Source organism: Rissa tridactyla, chromosome 6 (assembly GCF_028500815.1).
Source record: "Rissa tridactyla isolate bRisTri1 chromosome 6, bRisTri1.patW.cur.20221130, whole genome shotgun sequence".
NCBI classification, from domain to species: domain Eukaryota; kingdom Metazoa; phylum Chordata; class Aves; order Charadriiformes; family Laridae; genus Rissa; species Rissa tridactyla.
The window spans coordinates 35,656,332-35,675,032 of NC_071471.1; the positions used below are offsets into that span (position 1 = coordinate 35,656,332).

The window sequence follows — 18,701 nt, forward strand, 5'->3', positions numbered from 1 at the left end:
TTGACCCCACCACTCTGTAACCATAGAATCATGGAATGGTTTAGGTTGGAAGGGACATTAAAGCCCACCCAGTGCCACCCCCTGGGCCAGGGCACCTCCCACCAGACCAGGCTGCTCTAAGCCCCATGAATTGTTGCTGTGACAGCTCTCCGGCTCGGGGTGACCAACACTGTCCCCCTTAGAAGATGACAGGCTGTCCAGGGGCGTGAGGAGATGACTCTTTTATTTGAAAGATCACACCTAAAAAGAAAGGAAAAATTGCTTATGAACGTCCCCGATTCCAACTTGTTTTCCGGAAGAGAAGAGGAGGCTGCGGGGAGACCTGATACCCCTTTCCGGCTCCCGGAGGGGCTCCAGAGGAGCCGGGGAGGGGCTTTTTCCCAGGGCGCCCCATTTCGGCGGGTTTCGGCGGAGGGGGGACGGACCCCCGGGGCCCGCGCGCCCACGTGGAGCGGCGGCGCCTGCGCAGTGGGGGGCGGCGGCCGCTGTGACCGAGCGCACGTAGCGCGCGCGCCGCGCCGCGCCCAGCCCCTCCCCGCGCGGGCGTGGCCTGGGCGCCTATAAAAAAGCCGCGGTGGGGCCGGCCGCGCGCTGTCGGTTACGCCACGGGGTAGCTCGCGAGCGGCGGTTAACGGCACCGCCGCCCCCTACCTTCCCCTCAGGTAAGGCCCAGGCGGGGGGACAACGCGAGGTCGGGGGGAACGGGGCGGCGTGAGGGGAGCGGCGGGGTCCGGGCGCGGTGGCGGGCGGTGTGCGGGCGTCGGGGGTGGGGGCCATACGTGGCAGCGCTGCGGTGGCGGCGGGCGCCCTCCCGGCGAGGGGCCGGTGCCCCGGGACCGCCCGGAGCCGTTGCGTAACGGGAGGCGGCAGCCTCCGGAGGGGGGCGGGAGGGCGCCGGCAGGCAGGGCCGCGGCCGGCCCGCCCGGCTCCCCGCGGCTGCCAGACTCAACAGTGCCGCCTCCGCCGCCTCACAGGAGCCGCGGGCCTGGCCCGGCGTTTAAACGCGGCCCCGAGCAGCTCGGAGCACACCGCGCATCCCTGGGTCGGGTCGCCTGCGGGGGTGCGTGGCCGCCGGTGCCACCCCGGCCTTGTGGCACGTCCCGGGCACCCGCCGGCAGCTGCTGCTGCTGCGTGAGAGGAGCTTGGTGCTGCCTTCGGAGGCGGAGAGCGCTCGGGCACCGGGCTTCGGGCTGGGATGGGTAAAAAGTTGCTTTGCACAAGCCCCGGAGGGGCTGCGGGGGTTGTGGCACACCCGGTTTGCAGCCACGGGCGCTGTGTGGAACGATTACATCGCAGGGAATAAGGCTTATCTTGATTTCCCTCCCTTTCTACTACTTTGGGTCGGAGTCAGCCAATATGCTTTATGTAAAACCCGTCATGCATCTAACTTGGCACTAAACTGCCTTGAGCAGGTATCTGGATAGGATCTGACCTGACTGGAAGGAAAAGCTCCAGCATAGAGTCTTGAGGATGCCATTGAATGAAGAGAAAATAAAAATGTCAGATATGCTTAGGTAAATTTTCTGCTTTACCTGAAAAGCTGGATGCCCTTAGAGGAAGGATACTTCAGGGTTACAGAGAGAAGGTAGCAAAAGGATACCCTTCCCAAAAGGATAACCTTGCCCCACATTCAGTTTCACACATTTTTTTTTCTGATGAATTCAGTAAGGGGAGCTGCAGAGGCGCTCCAGTGCTTAAGTGTTCACTTACTTTGTGTATGTAAAGATTTGGTGGTCAAGGTTTTCATAAATGAAGGAAGCTGTTGGTTATGGCAAGTAGATAAATGTTAGATCCAGCTTCTTACGGTGCCAAAGACTCTGCAGCTATGAATGCAGACAGTGCTCTGGCAGGGGTGGAAAGTAAAGGTGATGAGTTCCCAGTTTGCCTGGGAAGCAGAGGCCTGCTTTTGGGTGAGAGATGTCCTCTGCTGTGCTGTGCTGTGCTGCACCCATTGCTACTTTTGGATCATTGCTGGATATGTTTGAATATCTTGGGCCATACTGCAAAGTGTTTGATTAGACCTAGAATATTCTGTACTGTGTCTTAATTATGTGCTGACAGAACCAGTACTGATTTTTTTTTTTTTCCCCTCTTCCCCCCCCCCCCCCCCCCCCCCCCGCCAACTAAAAATAACAGGAATGTGCCTAAATCTTGCTGTGCTAAGAGTGTTAATTCTGTAATTTAAGCAGTGGTTGTGGTATAGGCAGGCACCTCTCTGCTAGTTGCTAACTCATTTGGAGTAGAAGCTGGAGAAGCAGCACCATTTGATGAACTGCTGTCTGGTGGCAGTGCTGTCCTAAGCAGTTCCTGATCTCTGCCCTTCACATGGGCTGGTACATCTGATAAACCAAATCAGAAATGAGGGGGAGGGTGGAAATCGCTACCTCACCTCCCAGTAAAAACTAGCTGATGTGGATAGTTCCCTGTGCTAATTTACTGTGTAGCCCTAGGCGTGGTTTGTGGGAGGAAAACTCTACCTTCATGTTGAGGATCATATAGATAAGGACACTTAATTTTTTAAAGAAAGTGATCTTAAAGAATATACTTCTTGAAAAAACCTGTCTTGATAAATTGTGTCTGTCTAACTGGGGAAAGACTGAAAATAAAGTCTGTGCTGAACCAGCATCTTTGCTGTCACTTGTGCTGTGTGTTTCTAGGCAGTGTTCTTGCAATAACTTTAGAATGACTTGCCGTTCCCCTTGAGAGGAACAGGCGTTCTGCTACTGCAGAACCACCTGCGGGGCTACAGCGTCAGCCTGAAAGAGCTCTCCTCTGTTGCTGTGTCTCAGCTGTAGATCATTGGGATTGCCCTGCTTTCTTTATAATCACTCTTAATATCTGAAAACGTTCTGTATATCTCTATAGATATTCTGCTAATCCTTGAGCAGAAGGATAAATAGAAGGATAGCCTTCTGCTTGTTGTGTCTAATAAGCTAAGTGCTCTGCTCCATCGCCAGTGTTCTTTGTCTTGGCTTAGAAAGTTAAAACAAGTGGGCTCTGAGAGGGCTGTGTCCCTTCAGTCTAATTCTGGAAGAAACCAAGGAAATACTAGTTTCAGTTCCTTGGGCACAAATCTGTGTAGGAACACGCCTGTTCTGTAGTCAGACTCACAAATGTTGCCTTCAAGTTGGCAATAAGTCATACTTGAAACATGTCACCTAATTGACTCTAAAATTGATTCTCATCTCTTATTAGATTATTATATTACTTTTGTATGCATAAAATTACTTATATTACAACTTTGTTGTTAATAAAAGCCTAACACATGCCACATTCTTCTGTTAGCAGCAATTCTAGAAAAATCTTTTTTCTTTCACTGCTTGGATCTTAATTTTAAAACAGCCTTTAAATATAACATGCTAGAGAACTTAGGGAACTGGTTTCTAGTGTTTCTGTCCTGTGAGACTGTTAAGCAATGATGACAGCTAAATGTTCCTGGTACTTACTCTGGGAAAGTTCTTTCATTTTGAGTAGTGTTTCCAGTCATATTGTGTCATAAGACTATAACTTGAGTTGTCCTTGAGAGAGGAGAAGTTTGGTGCAGTGAGCAGCTATCGTTTGTGGTGCTGTTCTCTCTCTTTCTCCCCTCCCTCCCAGCTCAGTTTAACTGATTTATTAACTTTTTAAACATACAGTGCGATACAGTAAGGATTGTGAGAATGGGTCAGTATTCAAATCAAAAGTTGAGGATCTTGCTGATACAGTTTTGACTCCTGGCCTTGCAGCAGACTTAATTTTGAGTAGGTCACTTATTTCTTACCTAAGTAAAGAAGCTGTTTCAGAGCTATTCCAGAATAATTCCATGTTGAAGTACGCCTGTCTTGTTTTCTGATTCTGGTTGGCACCTAATAGTTTGGAACGGTGGTGAGGAGACTTGTATAATAAGTATCTTCACTTAAATGCTTCAATCTTTGGTCACCAAGTAACATGACATTGATTGTTGTGAGGTTATATTACTCTCTGTAGTTTGTATTAATTTCACTTTTCCTTCTGCTTGTATGGGTGCTACATGCATGTCCACTCTCCTGGGACTCTTGCAGGTAGTTGCAGAGCAGAAGTCTTTAGAAGCCCTCTAAAAACCCACCTCTAGGTTTCATCATTTGAAATGGCATTTGTTGTGTGTCCCTTTGGGGAATCCTGTGCTGTGCTTGGGAGTATCATTTGTCTAATTGCTGCTTTGTTTTACTTGTATCTTTGTGTTTGTTTGTTCTTTGCTATTTTTTTCCCATGTTTTCTTTTTTTCCTGCTCTGCCATGTTTTGCTGTTTCAAAGCTTAGGAAACGTACTCCTGATGGAAAGTTGGGAAGCTCCTGTGTTAAAGCTGTCAGCTGGGCTCCCACTTCTGTACGTGGGTAGTGGATTCCCTCCTCTCCAGGATGGCTCAGCCACCATCTCCCTGTCTGCCTGAGGGACACGGCTGAGGAGGAGAGTCAGACTGACAGGAATAATGTAGAGAGGATTTCCATCTTGTTTTATTTCATGTCACTGATAGGAAGACATTAAGCCTACTTATTTGGCAGCTTGTGCGTCTAAGAGATTTCCAGCATCTGTCTTAACTGAGCTTTATTTCCTTTGATTTGGGAACCTGTAGCTGATCCTTTTGCAGTAGTTTTGAAAGCCGTGCTACTTAGCAACTGCCGTTAGGGCAGTGAAAGCTTGGTTGGCTGCTGACTTGGGCTCTGTTTCCAGCTCTGAATTCTGGCTGGGAGGGAAGTAGTCTTGGGTGGCTGAAAGCTATTACGGGAGTCTGAGTCTTTGCAAATGACAGAAAAGCCGGAAAGGGAAGAAAAATGAAGTTGGAAGTGACCTCTGGATGTTGTCTAGTCTAACCTCCTGTTTGAAGCTGGGTGAGCTTGGAGGTTAGGTTAGGCTGCATGTGGGCTTGTCCCATTTAGTTTTGAAATTCTTCCAAGAATGGGAGATCCAGTTTCTTTAGGCAACCTCTAGTAGTGCCTAGCTGCCGTCACCGTGAGAAACTTTCTCTTTGTACCTACTTAGTTTCCCTTGTTGCTGTTTGTGACCATTGCAACTCAGTCGTTCTTTTGCCATGTGCCTGTGAACGTATGAGGAGGGAGTAGGGTTGCAGCTGCATTCCAAGTCGTCTCGGTATTGGAGTGGGCTGTAAAGGCAGGTAAAGGAAAAACTGTTTCCAAGCATGTTGCTCAAACAGGCTTTCTGGCATCATTCTGTCGTGCGAGGTGGGAGACTGTCACCAAGAGCTGTAGGTGGAGAGGGGACAATGTTTTCATCACCTTTTGGTGTTTTGGTTTTTTGCTTGTTTGTGTTTTAGAAAAGGTTCATATTGATTAATAGCAAAAAGTAAACTTTCTGAAGCTTTCCTTGTGTTTTGCTGAGTGCAGTAAACAAATAGCTCAATGAATTCTGAGTACTGATAACATTAACAAATATTTATCGTAGTACAACTGTTTGTGTTTTGTAATTGATTCACAGATGTATTAGCTTGAGTGCTGAATGAGCAGCAGGCACTTGGCTTTCTGCAGAGCAAAATATGAATTTTTAATAAGAGTGCAGGTACACATCAGTGTCCTTGCGCATGTGGATACAACTTCTTTTAAGTAAAGAATGAAAGGAAATTTGCCAGTAAGAAGACTTGATTCCAGATGTGACCCATTAATTTACAGCAGTAATTACTCAATTGGAGCTCTTGTTTAATGAGACCGGCATTAGTCACAGAAGAAGTAGGTACAGTTATACAGACCTTACCAGGATCCTTGGCTTATGCTGAAAACTAGGTAAATGTTACAGGCTGGCTGGAGGGTTGTATACTTGTTCATTGTGTTTAGGGTTGGCATTTCATAAATGGATCGGACCTGTGCTGCTACCAGAAACAACAGTTTTGGCTTCCTTCGGCTGCCAGTTCCCACCTCCAAATTGCTCTCTTGTGCTGGCATGGAAGTTACATGGCTACCTAGTGAACGGGATCAGAACTGAACCAGGGTGAAATGAGCTTTTGGGGGATTCTTTTAGATTAGTTATGTTTGAAATAATCTGATTGATCTTGTCTGGCTGCCTGTGGAGGGGATGAGTAAGCAAGGAGGAGGTGAGGAATATTACTGTGGACAGCAGGGCTGGTTTAGAGCATTGCTGAGGCGCCTGACTCGACTTGGGGAAAAAGCAGGACTCCCGGCTTCTCTCTCCAAATTTTGCTTTACAGCTTGCTTTCATCTGGTGAATGTGTCAGAATGTTTCAGCCTTTCAATTTTGGTCATGCAGATTTCAGATGATTTATAAGAGTTGGAGATTGTGCTCCTTTTCTAGGCTCTTGGGAGCTTCCTGCTGTTCCTGCTAGTGCCAGTGAAACTGTGCTTGTCCTGTCCAAGAGGCAGTCCACAGAGTCAGAAAATCTGAACCCGAGTACTGCTCTTTCTGTAGTGCTGGGAAGAGCTACTTCCCTGGGAAGAAAGGAAAGGAGGGAACCGCTTCCTGACCCTTCAGGTGTAATGTGAGAAGAGACCCTGTGCTCTGGAGTCAAGGGAGAGTTTCCTGTTCATACCCCCACTGGTGGGTGGGATGATTTTTCGTGGGGTGTGACTTTTGCACTTTCCTGATTTTGTTTACACCTTCCTTGTGGGAATGGCATACCTGGTTTTATGTTGTTTACTATCAGTACTGTCAACTCCATCAAAAGCATATTGCTTTCTTCCTTAAATAGGCTGAGACACTTTGTAGCTGGACTTGCTTTGTGATGTTGCTCTCTTCTCTTCTCTTCTCTTCTCTTCTCTTCTCTTCTCTTCTCTTCTCTTCTCTTCTCTTCTCTTCTCTTCTCTTCTCTTCTCTTCTCTTCTCTTCTCTTCTCTTCTCTTCTCTTCTCTTCTCTTCTCATTAGCTGTCTTGCTGTTGGAAGACTTGTAAAAACAGTTTCTGTTAGTACATGCGCTTGTTTTAATTTTTCTGACCAGATACAATACATGAGAGTTTAAGCTTTTGTGTTTGGAAAAAAGTAAACCTTGTGAATTCTCAGACAGTGTAATTACTTTTAAAGTATGCAGTAGGGAGGAAATCCTAGGCTGTTAAAAGGGTTCAGGATCTTGAAAAGCTGAGAGCTTGGCAGCTGTGTGTGGGAGAAAGCGCTGCCTGTGAGCCTGCCATGGCCTGATCCAGGGACTAACTGTGAACCAGCCGACAGAGAAACCTTTTGTGTCAGGTATGGAGGCTGGCTTCCTGCTGGTGGTAGCTGAAGAGCAGAAGCATGCGAGTACCTTACTCACTGTGGACTGGTCATGCAGGGTTTTCATTTAGACTTGTTCCACTGGCATCTTTTTGACTGATGAAAGGAAACTATTTTTTTTCCATTGGGTGGATGAACTTGATCATATGTATTTTAACTTGGTATTACATGTTTTTTCAGGGTTTGGTCTTGGGTTTTTTGGTGCTTTTTGTGAAACAGCTCTGTCTGCAGTGTGTCTTATATCAAAAAAGAGGAAGAGCGCTTGTTGAAGACTCTGCCTCCAAGCTATTCTTTCTTCTCTTCCCACACAAGGCAAGAGTATAAGGAAATGTGCAGAAGGGCGTCAGTCCTCTGTGAGAGCTGCTCAAGCTTGTCGAGGTTCTGCTACATCAAGAACTAGTGGCAGCCCCAAGAGAATAATCCGTCTCTTTTGAAGGTAGATTCAACTCTCTGGTGAATAGGGAAGTTTTACCTACTTTATGTTTCTTTCGTAGGTACGTGGTGAGGTGACAGCTTTTGAACTATGGCATTCAACAAGATTTGGTATACTCTAGCCCTTGGACTTCTGCTGCCTTTTTCTTATGCCCATACGGACTTCTTCACTTCCATTGGTAAGACGTGCTTTGGTGTATAAGCTGCATAGCCAAAAGAATTTCTTGACAGCTCTCAAAACTGATTCTGCAATGATGTGTTAATGACATGCAAGGCTTTAATTAGTACAGAACAAAATCCGCTTACAAGTTCTTAGAACCTTACTGACTTCTTTCTCTTGGGAGAAAAATGCTTTGAGTAAGTCAGTCCAGTGAGTCTAATGGCCCAGGCTAGGCTTTGTATTCGTTATGTCTTCTTGCTGGTACTGACTTCCAAACAAAATGTTGGTGTGGACTGTTGCACATATGTAGAAACAAGCAAAACAGCTGCTGAGGGTACATAATGATACCAGTATGTTTAGCGTACTCCCTCTTGGGCTGTGATGGCCTGTGACACAGCTGAAGATGAGGACCGTATCACTTCATGATGAACCAGTTCAGCTGCCTCCTTGCAGGAAATGAAGCAATTATTAATTAATAACAGAGTCTGTTAGGAGACCCATTGAAGTCATGCAAGTAATCTTAAAAATAAAACACTGGATTAGTATTGTATATCAAACTTGAAGTCTTTGTATATTTCTGTAGCTTTGTCTTTATTTGCTCTACATTATATATGCTTGGATGAAGGATTATTCTGTTGCAACCTACTTCCTTTTCCAAATGAATGCTAAATTAGTTCTAATAATAAATATGTGATATTATGTTAATTTCCATGGCAACGAGCTTGGTCCAACATGAGATTTTCTCCTTCAAAAAAAAAAAATAAAAGGCAAGAAGCCTTACTCAAATGCTTCTTCAGGATTATTTAAGCAAATGCAGAAGGACTTTGGGGAAGAGAGATTTGAAGAGGGGAAGAAAGTAGAAGAGAGGAAGAACGCCTCTTAATTCTCACTTCTCAGGTTTTTTTTTGTTTCTCCTTGTCTAACCAAACTCATTTGTTTTCTAGGTCATATGACAGACTTAATTAATACAGAAAAAGATCTGGTGGTGTCACTGAAAGATTACATCAAGGCAGAAGAAAGCAAGCTGGAACAGATCAAAAAGTAAGCAGCTTGTTTCATAATGCTAATAGTTAATAATTTGAGTACACCCTTATGTAAAAAGTACTTCCCAAGGCTGATTAAATTTGTGGAATTTTTCCTCTGAGGCAAAGCTTAAACTAGCAGGTTTTGTCCTAAGTTATTATCTCTGAGCCAGTGGTTTGTTTTATGCAGCTTTCTAATGATGAAATCTAACCAACCTGCTTTTGGTATAATACCTTCTTTCACTTTAGGACTCCTTTTGCATGTAATTCCCGAGGGGATGTAGTTTTTTGACTGACAATTTGCTTAGTGGAAACTAAAACCCAAGAAGTCTCCAAATAAGCATTTCAAGGACTGCAATGATACATTAGATGTAAAAGTGCTAAAAATAGTGTGGCCATATTGCTCAATGAGTGGCTAACCAATGAATAGTAATAAGCTGCTGCCGGAGCAGAGTCTCTTTCTACATGATATATTTAGATTTAAAAGTAAAATTAAGAAAAATAAAACTTCTTTACTGCTTTTAAAAATAACAAGAGACCTGACCATTGCCATTACTGTGTTGCTTGGCTCCATAGGTATGAGGACCAGAGCCCACTATGTCAGATTTTAACACACCTAGAAATAAAAATTTTGTATCACTGAACAGGATGGTTTGCCGGCTTTCAAAAATGTGTTTAAGTCTGCCATGAGGATTTTTAAACAGTCTTAGATAAGTGCATGGATTTTATTTTAGCCTTTGTATATTACATTCTACCATCCGGGAAGAAAGATACTCCTTTCCTAACGTATTTATTTTTATCACTTAAAATACAGAGTTGGAATTGCTCATGGGTTTGAAATGTTAAAAGTATATTCTTTATAGCTACAAATTAAGATGGGATCATGCCGACTGGACATCCAAAAGTGTGTAAATGCAGCTTATCATATAAGCATTGCAGCTCTGGTTTTATTATATTAGAGGTGCTTGCTGTCAGGTCAGAAAAGTTAAAATAACTGTCTCAGAGAGGTAGAAGAACCTGGAAAAAATGCCGACATCATGAGAGTTTGTTGAGGTTGGGCCCTATACTTTGGCTGAAGGATATTGGTGGCTTGTGTTGACTTGAACTCAGTGAAAGCTGGTAATTCACTGAAACATGAAGGATGGCTCGCACCTTGTGGGAGGTTTGTGGTAGAGGCTTTTATGAAACAGAAACAACTTGAAAGAAATCCTGGCCTTGTGGTTGTGGCTCACAGTTGCAGTGACTTTCGGCCACGCGTTAGGTTTGATGGTCATGCAGTGGGAAGTGTGCGATGGATTTGACCACGTGCAATGTTGAATGCACAGTTTTGCTTTCTTCAGCCTTTGGCTTGCTAGAAGCTGGAGTTGGTCCAGGGGAGCATTTTGAGCACTCCATTTTGGAGGAAACCCCTTCTCTCACATTGCTGCTGGCAAGAGCCCAGACAGGGGCTGTCAGAGTGTAAGAAAACAACTAACTAAAGTCAGCGTGGGAAGAATGAACACAGACAGTGGCCCCTTTAACAGCTGTAAACATCTACCTGTCTCAGGTAAAGCAGGCAAACTTAGTTCAGGCATAGCAAATTCTGGAACAAGCTGGATGCTGGCGTGTGTACAGAGTTCCCTCCAGGCTACAGATTTCATATTTGCTTTATATTGGTGTGGCTGTTTGGTATTCTCTGTGGGGTGTGGCTTTTTTAACCTTGATTTATCCTGTTTTCAGGGTGGTGTTCTAGATGTGCATTGTTTTGGATAGGGAGGGGAAGTTTGGTTGATTTGCAGCCGTGTAGTAGCATAGCGCTGGTGCTTATGGCATGGCTGACGTGCTTCCTGACTTGAGACTCCCAGCAGACTCCCTGGATGTTTCCATTAAAACAACAGATGAACAAGAGTATTTGTGGAAAGGTGTGCTTGTTTCAGAGCGTGTTGGAGTTGTGAAGGGCTTATGTCACCGACAGCGTTAGAAACATTTGTGGAGTCAGAACCGGAGCACTGGAAAGTTGATCCTCATTTGGGAGCGTGGGAACGACGTGTTTGTTACTACAAGCGTACAGCACAGGAGGCAGTTGGGTGGTGGGAGGCAAGGGGCGCGTTGTAGTTTTAAGAGTATGTGTCTGAATGTAAAACGATTTGCGACAAGCATTGAACTACCATTTTGTAAACTTTAGAAAAAAGATCAAAAATGTGGGTGAAGCTTTGTTTTTGATTAATCCTGCATGAAAACTCATAATGGAACTGCTGGCATACTGCATTTGGTATTTGTAGGAAGGAGTTCGTTCAGCAGTTCCAAGAAAGACCGCAAGAGCAACACAAGATTTAGGCTGCAGCTAAGGAAGAAGATTTTTTTAAAAAAAAAACAGGCAAAGAAAAAAGCCCCTTTTGTTCCTTCTAGGAGAGCCTTATGTATACATAATATAAAAGCTTGCAATTTGTGTTTGGATTTTTATTAGCAAAGACTGTTGAGTAGCTTGAAATCAGTTTTATAGTGCCCTGGCAGACTTTTACAAGACACTCTAATGAATGTATATTTTCATTATAGATGGGCAGAGAAATTGGATCAGCTGACAGATACTGCTACGAAAGACCCAGAGGGGTTTTTAGGACATCCTGTGAATGCATTCAAGTTGATGAAACGGCTTAACACAGAGTGGGGGGAGCTGGAGAGCCTGGTTCTGAAGGACATGTCAGATGGTAAGTGTGCCTGTAGAAGGAACAAGGATCACATTCTAATTGCGTTTACTTGACTGTGTCTTTCACATGTCATGGTTTGAATTAGATTTCTAAGTCTGCTTTTGAGGTGCCTTCATAAAAAGTAATCCTAGAAGACCTGCCGTTTGGCTGTCAGTGTGCTATAATTTGAGCTTTACAAAAATTTAGAAAAACTGCGATGTTTAAACTGAATAATCTCCTTGGACACTTTGAAATTTTGCCAGTGATGAGGGCGTGCTTCATGTACTCTGCTGCTTCTTGCAAACTAGCATTTTAGGAAATTTAATCTCTTAAGTGTGATGGCTCCATTGAACAGAAAAAAGGGAACAAAATTCAGTGTGTCACACATGTGGGGCTCTCTTTGAGTGTGGTCAAGTACTGTTGCTGCTGATATGCCCAGTGTTGTTAAGGTGTGATGGTTCAAAACCTGAATGTTGGCAGAGACTGAGTGTTTGTGGAACTGAACTGAATTAGTGTAGCAAACACTTTGCTGCCTCTTCTCTTCTGCAAGAGTGGCAGCTCTTCAGTAGGGAACAAGACACAAAATAGTTGACTGTGAAAGAGACTTTTAGCAGCAAGGAAGCCAGGATGATAATATTTGGCCTGTGAGAATCTGTCTCAGCAACTAACTAATACCAGGTGTAGGTTTGTAGTAAGAAATGTAAAAAAGTGGAGCTTTCAAAAAAGACCCAGGATTAGTCTCTGATAAGGATTCAGCACATTCAGCTTCCCTGGTGCTGCTGTGAGGGACTGAATATGCCAACTGAAAGGTCCCTGCACCTGCCAGCCGGAGATCTGCACCAGTGCATCTTAAGTCCTTCTTCTGAATGAGGTGTGGGGGGGGGGGAGGAGTGGACTGTTTTTGTTTTAAGGAAATGGTCACGAAAAAGGAAAATATTGGGAGAAGCATAGTGTAGTAAGAGAAAGGATGCACAGAAGTGAAAGGATATGGTATTTTTTTAAAGCAGGAATACCTTTCCATAAACTCATAGTGTTATCAGGTCTGAATAGTTAAAAAGGAGTACCAGAGTGTGGCAAAAATCACAAATTGGGCCAGATCATTATTTTTTGCATGGTTTTGCATCTGAGTGTTGCATACTATGGATTGTCTGGTTTTGGTCATGCTGCTTAGTTTTCTGCTGGTGGATATTAGATTAAGTTGACAAAATCATATTGGCACCATCCTTAGTTAATGCTGTAAAGCTTGTTGTGCTTCTGGATCTTGGGACGAAAGAGTTTGTTGAGTAGAAAAGTTACTTTTCTGAAAATGCCAGAGTGGGTGTCAGTTGGTTCAAAGAAAGGTGCTTGTGGTGGACTCTGTTGGTGCTGTTGCTTCTGGTGGCTGCATGTACCAGGATGCTGGTTCTGTGCTCCTCAGCTGCTCTGCTGGCTCTCTGGAGTTCTGTTTCCCTCATCAGGGCAAACAGCTCACCGGCCTCGTGACTCTGCAGAAGCAGAAGGGGCAAAATAACGTCAGTTCTCCCCCCGAGAAGAAGATAATGCACTAGCTCTACAGCAGGGCCCTCCGAGTAACGCAGTAGCCATGTTCACCAGAGAGGAGTAGGAACCTTTCGTAACAGGGGAAACGACGATGCGTGACTCTAATGACCAGGGAACACTTCCTAGAGAGAATATTTTTTTACTTTTTTACTTTCTAGAACCTGCTTGTCTTCTGTTCCATAAACCCTGGTGCTTCTTTAAAAAGCCCCCAAGATTTCTTTTTGATTGTTCCTTCGCTTTCTTTTCACAAAAAAAAAAAAAGATGCTGACTTTTCAACATGTGTCTTGAGTTCAAGTCAGAGTTGTGGGAAGACGGATCTTGAGAAACCTTCTTAACTTTGTGTGCTTCTCATGTTTCTCTGTAAATACGTTAATGCCCAATTCCACAGAAAGCAGTTAGGTTCACAGTGGCTCCTTAGGTGCCTAAAGTCTTGTCAAAAGCTGTTTGCAGTTAGACATCAGCATTTTTGTTTTTCCTCTTTTTATGGACCAGCCTTAATCTTTACACTGCTATTCTTAGCATTGTTTGGTTTTCTCCTCTTGTAAATTATTTGTAAATTCCATGTTATCAAATGAAAGGCCTTTTGGAAAGCAGATTGAGTGCAATGGTTGCAAAAACTACTGTTATATTATCTGTAATGTTCTCTGAGTTGGGGTGGTCTTTTTGTTCTATGTAAGTTTTGGTTTTTCCCTTTTTTTTTTTTAACTTGTTAAGATAGAAATAGTTTGTGTGACACTGAAGGGGTACTCCTGTCCTTTAAACAAACTTATGGTATTTGTTGGTGATCTGCAGGACTAATAGCTCTTCCTTACTTATTACTGGCTTTTCCTGAAATGTTAGCTTTCCCCGGAGTCGGGAGTCATTTCATGCCTAGAGTTTATAGAATTCCCGGGACAAAGATGACCAAGTGTCTCCCTGTCTTCCCAGGCTTTATCTCCAACATGACTATCCAGCGGCAGTTTTTCCCAAATGATGAGGATCAGACTGGTGCAGCAAAAGCCCTCTTGCGGCTTCAAGACACATATAATTTGGACACAGACACCCTCTCCAGGGGGAATCTTCCAGGTAAGAGTCACCGATGTTATTTTCAGGGGACACTGTGAACTTCTGTTAAATGTCCTGATTACAAATCAGATACCTAGCAGATACCTAGTTCTATTGCGCAATGTAATGCATTTTAACGAAGCAGTTCTATCATTTATTGTGCCCTTCCCTCTCACACGGGTAAGATGGACCTTTCACGTTGGGAGTGACTGAAGTTTCTTTAAGCATAAACTTTATGGAGTGTATAAATTGAAAAACAAAAGACAGAGGGTGTATCACGTGCTTACACAGACTTGAGTTTATGTGGCATTACCTGAGGTAATCTTTAATAGGTTCATATGTAGGAGAAGACACTTCTTTCTTGTTAGAAGACTCTTTCTCTGCTGAGTTTTCCTTGTTTCCTCTGTTTGGAAACAGTATTGTGCCAACTGGCAAAAAATCAATTCTGTACAATCCATCTGTGTTTTTGCAAGCACTCATTGTGGTCAGATGTCTAATAAAATTAAGGGTAATTGGCTTTATACGTTATGATGTATAACCTTGCTTTTGGGTTTAGTTCCAGCCTGTCTCAAAAATGTACACATTCATTCTACTACAATAAGCAGCTCATTATTGTTTTCTTAAACCAGCACAAAAATACAAGGCAAAGTGCTTTGGCTGGACTGTAGTTTATTGCTTCTTTTGAAGCAATAAGCTGTCAGACTGTGTGTAATAAAGTGTAATTGCAGAACCCAAAAGTTCTAGAGTATAAATGGGAATAGGTTGGTCTCTTCAGAGCTCCAGAGAGGAGCAGCCTGCATGAACGCTTGTCTGTGCTCTTTCCCAGGGAATTTCTGGTTGGTCGGATCACCCAGATTTGATCAGAATCTGTCATATCGCTTATTAATTCTCTTTCCTGCATTACAGGCTGTGCTGTTTCTTTATATTAACTATCAACCCTATTTGATGATTGCTGTCTTAAGCAGCCTTTTAAGAGTTGCCACATCACACGTGGATGTTACGTTGCTTCTAAATACCAGGCTATGGCCCCGCAACCTGTTACTCATTCCAGAGATCTCTCTGTCTCCGCCACCACCACACCCCATTCCCTCATCTTTGTGTTATTTCAGAGTTTACAGCTTCAGGCTCAGAAAGTTGAAATCACTGGCCATCGCAGGATGGACCACAAGGTGTTTAATTAGTGAGCAGAAACAGAGTAGTTCTGTGGGGTACTGTGTTTGGCGGGCTGTCTCTTCAGCTGTTTAATCTCTTAGGGGATGTCTTCAGCAGAAGAATTCCCTTGTTGGAACACGGCTGTGGGACCCACTCTTAGACATTCAGGATGTATTAAGATGTAATCAGGAATGTAATTTTAGCTGTAAAACTGGCAGGTCCTGTTTTCTTTTTACAAGATTAAGTTTGGTTTTTCATTGGGCCTTAATTTACAGTGGCAAAAATAGGAATCTGTAATTTGCTTACTACTTTCAGAGGCCTCTTCAAATGTTTCTAAAAATGACTAACTTCAAAAAATCTTGAGCAGCTGGGAATTTACTGACTGATGTTTTAGCCACTAAGTTGTCGTTGACAAGATGTGCGTCAGTAACATTTTGAAAGTGATAATACGATGTCTTTTGAAAACAGATTTCTGAAACTTCGTATTCGGCTTACTATTGCTCTTGCTCAAAGTGTTTGGGGTTTTGAAGAAGGAAGGTTTATCTTATTTTAGTTTCCACTAATGGTAAAGACATTTAGCTAGTTGCTGCTATTCTGGCAGTGGAAAACTGCATCTAACCGCTTATGTGTTCTGCCAAGGATTTACAGGCTTTAGATGCTTAAACTGAGTCTTCAACAAATAGCCACCACAGAAGGCAGATGTTGAAGAACGGAAATAAACTGTGCTGTGAAGAATAAGAAATAACCTAATGTTCCTCTGAAGACGTGTCTGGAATTCTGTGTAAACTCTGTTTGGTTTGTTTTGCTTTAAATACAGGTGTGAAGCACAAATCCTTTTTAACAGCTGAAGATTGCTTTGAGCTGGGAAAGATCGCCTACACCGAAGCTGACTACTACCACACCGAGCTCTGGATGGAACAAGCTCTCAAACAGCTGGATGAGGGAGAAGTGTCTTCTGCGGATAAAGTCTACATTCTGGACTACCTGAGTTATGCCGTGTATCAGCAGGGGGATCTGAGCAAAGCCATGATGCTCACCAGACGCCTTCTGGAACTGGGTATGCAAGAGAGGGACCCGCAGCTCACCACAGTCTAGCTCTGTGTTCGAGCAGGTGCTGGCTATGGATTCGTACTGAGGGGTGCTCTCTTGCCTGCATTCTGACTTGTATTTGGGTTTTTAAAAGGGATTATTGCTGGTGTTACCATTAATATCTTGGTGTGTAGTTTTACAGTAAAATAAGACTTGTATTACCATAAGTCATATTTTGCTACTGTTTTTTTTAGATGGACAGCTCTAGTCTCAACTGCCACGTCAGGAAATGTCATGGTTAAGGATTGCTCCTTTCTGTTGACTTATTTTCTGCCTCTGTCGGCTTCTAACCGCTTACCTGTCTTAGTCATTACTGCCTGAAAGTTGGTTCTCTGCCTCTGTCTTACTTTGCTGTGTTGAGATTACTTCCCCCTTAGGGACAGGCAAGAACAAATTAATGAAATTCAAACTAAATAGGTCATACCAAAATCTCTGCAGATCATTTAAATGCAAATTAAGCATACTTGAGATGAAAACCTTGAAAAAATAAGAAATACAGAATGCAATACAGTGAGCTGAGATTCTGTCCGTTTAATGAAATATGAAGAGTATTTATGCTTCTGTAAATATTACACTGATTGACTGCGTAAAGGATGCCGTGGGAAGTTCAGAACTAATCCTAATATAGCAAAGGCTAGTGAGAACCCTTTATTAATGAGCTGAAGTTAATCTGTAAATTTAGTGATTGCTTTGTCCCCAGAAATCTGAATTCCCATCAGGGAAGTTTTTAGGTTTAAAGCCGGTTGTGCTGTCCCAGCTCTCTCCTTGTCCCATTGCCTTGTACTCTCCATCTCTGGTGAGATTGGCTGCAATGGCCAAACCCTTTTTCTTAGTGCGTGGGCCCCTGTGCTTGCTGAGGACCCAGCCCTCACTGTCAGCGGTTTCTTAACTGCGACTGAGTTGCGCTTAGCTCTGAAAGCTCATTGTGTGTTTTGTGTGTAAGGATACGTGCATGCTGCAGGCTAGCATCACTTCCAGCTTAGCTCAGCGCTTCAGCCACCCTGTGGAAGCTCTCAAACCAGAGTAGATGTTTCTAATTGCTCTTTGAGAAGCAGTAGGGAGCATCTGTTTTCTTGTTCTTTTTGTAAATAGCCTCTTTGGGATACTTCTTCACAAGTTGGAAACTTGCCAGTGATACTTGTCTGCTTCTTGTCAATAGATCCTGAACATCAAAGAGCAAATGGGAACATGAAATACTTCGAATATATCATGGCTAAAGAAAAAGATGCAAATAAGTCCAGTACGGATTCAGAAGATCAGCTGGAGAAGGAAACTGAGGTTAAGAAAAAGGATTACCTGCCCGAGAGAAGGAAGTACGAAATGCTGTGCCGTGGGGAGGGTCTCAAAATGGTAAAGTGGAGTAGACTGTTTTCAAATGTGTGAAACCAACCGTGACAAAACAATGTCCAGAATTTGTATGTGGTGTGGAAGCAAGAAGCTGTTACAGCAGTTGGCTGAGTGCGTGGAACTGAGGATTAGTGTGTGTTGGATTTCTTCCCCATTTCATTCTGTCTAGTAGACAAAAAGTCATACTGCCGCAGGCACTGCTGACTAACTTGGATGCACTACGTAATTGTAATTAATTGAATAAGGATGCTGGAAGTCTAGAATTACATACGGAATTGAATGAGCATGGTTTTTTTAGTGATAAAATTATTTTTAATAGGACTGCGTAAAGTACTGTTTGTTGCAGTATTACAGAGTAACATTAGTGTGCTCGAAGTACTAATTTCTCAAATTTAAAGCATCTCTTTAACTTGTAAGATAACCTTAAGGTAGGAAAAGTGACTTGTTCTGTCTCCTCAGGACATCTTCTTTTTTTTTACTATCTCTTTCTTAGAGATACTAGTGTCATCTGGAAGTTCTCTGACTGTCTCTTGCTCCACTTTGCTTCCAGACTCCTCGGAGACAAAAAAGACTCTTCTGCCGCTACTACGACGGAAACAGGAATCCTAGATACATTCTGGGCCCAGTCAAACAGGAAGATGAGTGGGACAAACCTCGAATTGTTCGCTTCCTTGACATTATCTCCGATGAAGAGATTGAAACTGTGAAAGAACTAGCAAAGCCGAGGGTAAATGCCTTACACTTCTTTGTCTTTTGGAATCTAAAATTTTGTGTGTAGTTTTCTGTGTGAGTATGTGTGGTTCTGTCTCCTCTTGAACGCAGCTGTGTGTACAGTGTGCTCACACGTTGCTTTTTGCACCTTGTAGCTTTTGGTGACACATTCTTTGAAGGAGACAGTGGGGAAGCTGGAAATTCTATGTAATTAAGAGAGCCAGGTAACAGCAGTGCAGGATTGTCAGACTCTTCCGGCAGACACAGTTTCAGCGTGTGCTGTTTCAGATGAGGAGGAGGATGTTCTACAACAGAAAACAGACGTACTGCAGCTAGGTTGCCTTGAAGT

At 43.5% G+C, this 18,701-nt stretch overlaps 1 protein-coding gene across 5 annotated transcripts in view; it reads left to right on the forward strand.

Annotated features, from left to right (window-relative positions):
* Positions 1-521: 521 nt before the first annotated feature.
* P4HA1 (prolyl 4-hydroxylase subunit alpha 1) overlaps positions 522-18,701 on the forward strand; it is a 33,054-nt gene continuing 14,874 nt past the window's right edge. For all 5 annotated transcript variants that reach the window (XM_054205771.1, XM_054205773.1, XM_054205770.1 and 2 more), the window contains exons 1-8: positions 522-662; positions 7,684-7,800; positions 8,726-8,822; positions 11,339-11,490; positions 13,937-14,074; positions 16,023-16,262; positions 17,454-17,644; positions 18,192-18,368. In XM_054205771.1, coding sequence (XP_054061746.1) covers positions 7,713-7,800; positions 8,726-8,822; positions 11,339-11,490; positions 13,937-14,074; positions 16,023-16,262; positions 17,454-17,644; positions 18,192-18,368 — 1,083 coding nt within the window. In that variant the 5' untranslated portion in view covers positions 522-662; positions 7,684-7,712. The remainder of the gene's footprint in view (positions 663-7,683; positions 7,801-8,725; positions 8,823-11,338; positions 11,491-13,936; positions 14,075-16,022; positions 16,263-17,453; positions 17,645-18,191; positions 18,369-18,701) is intronic.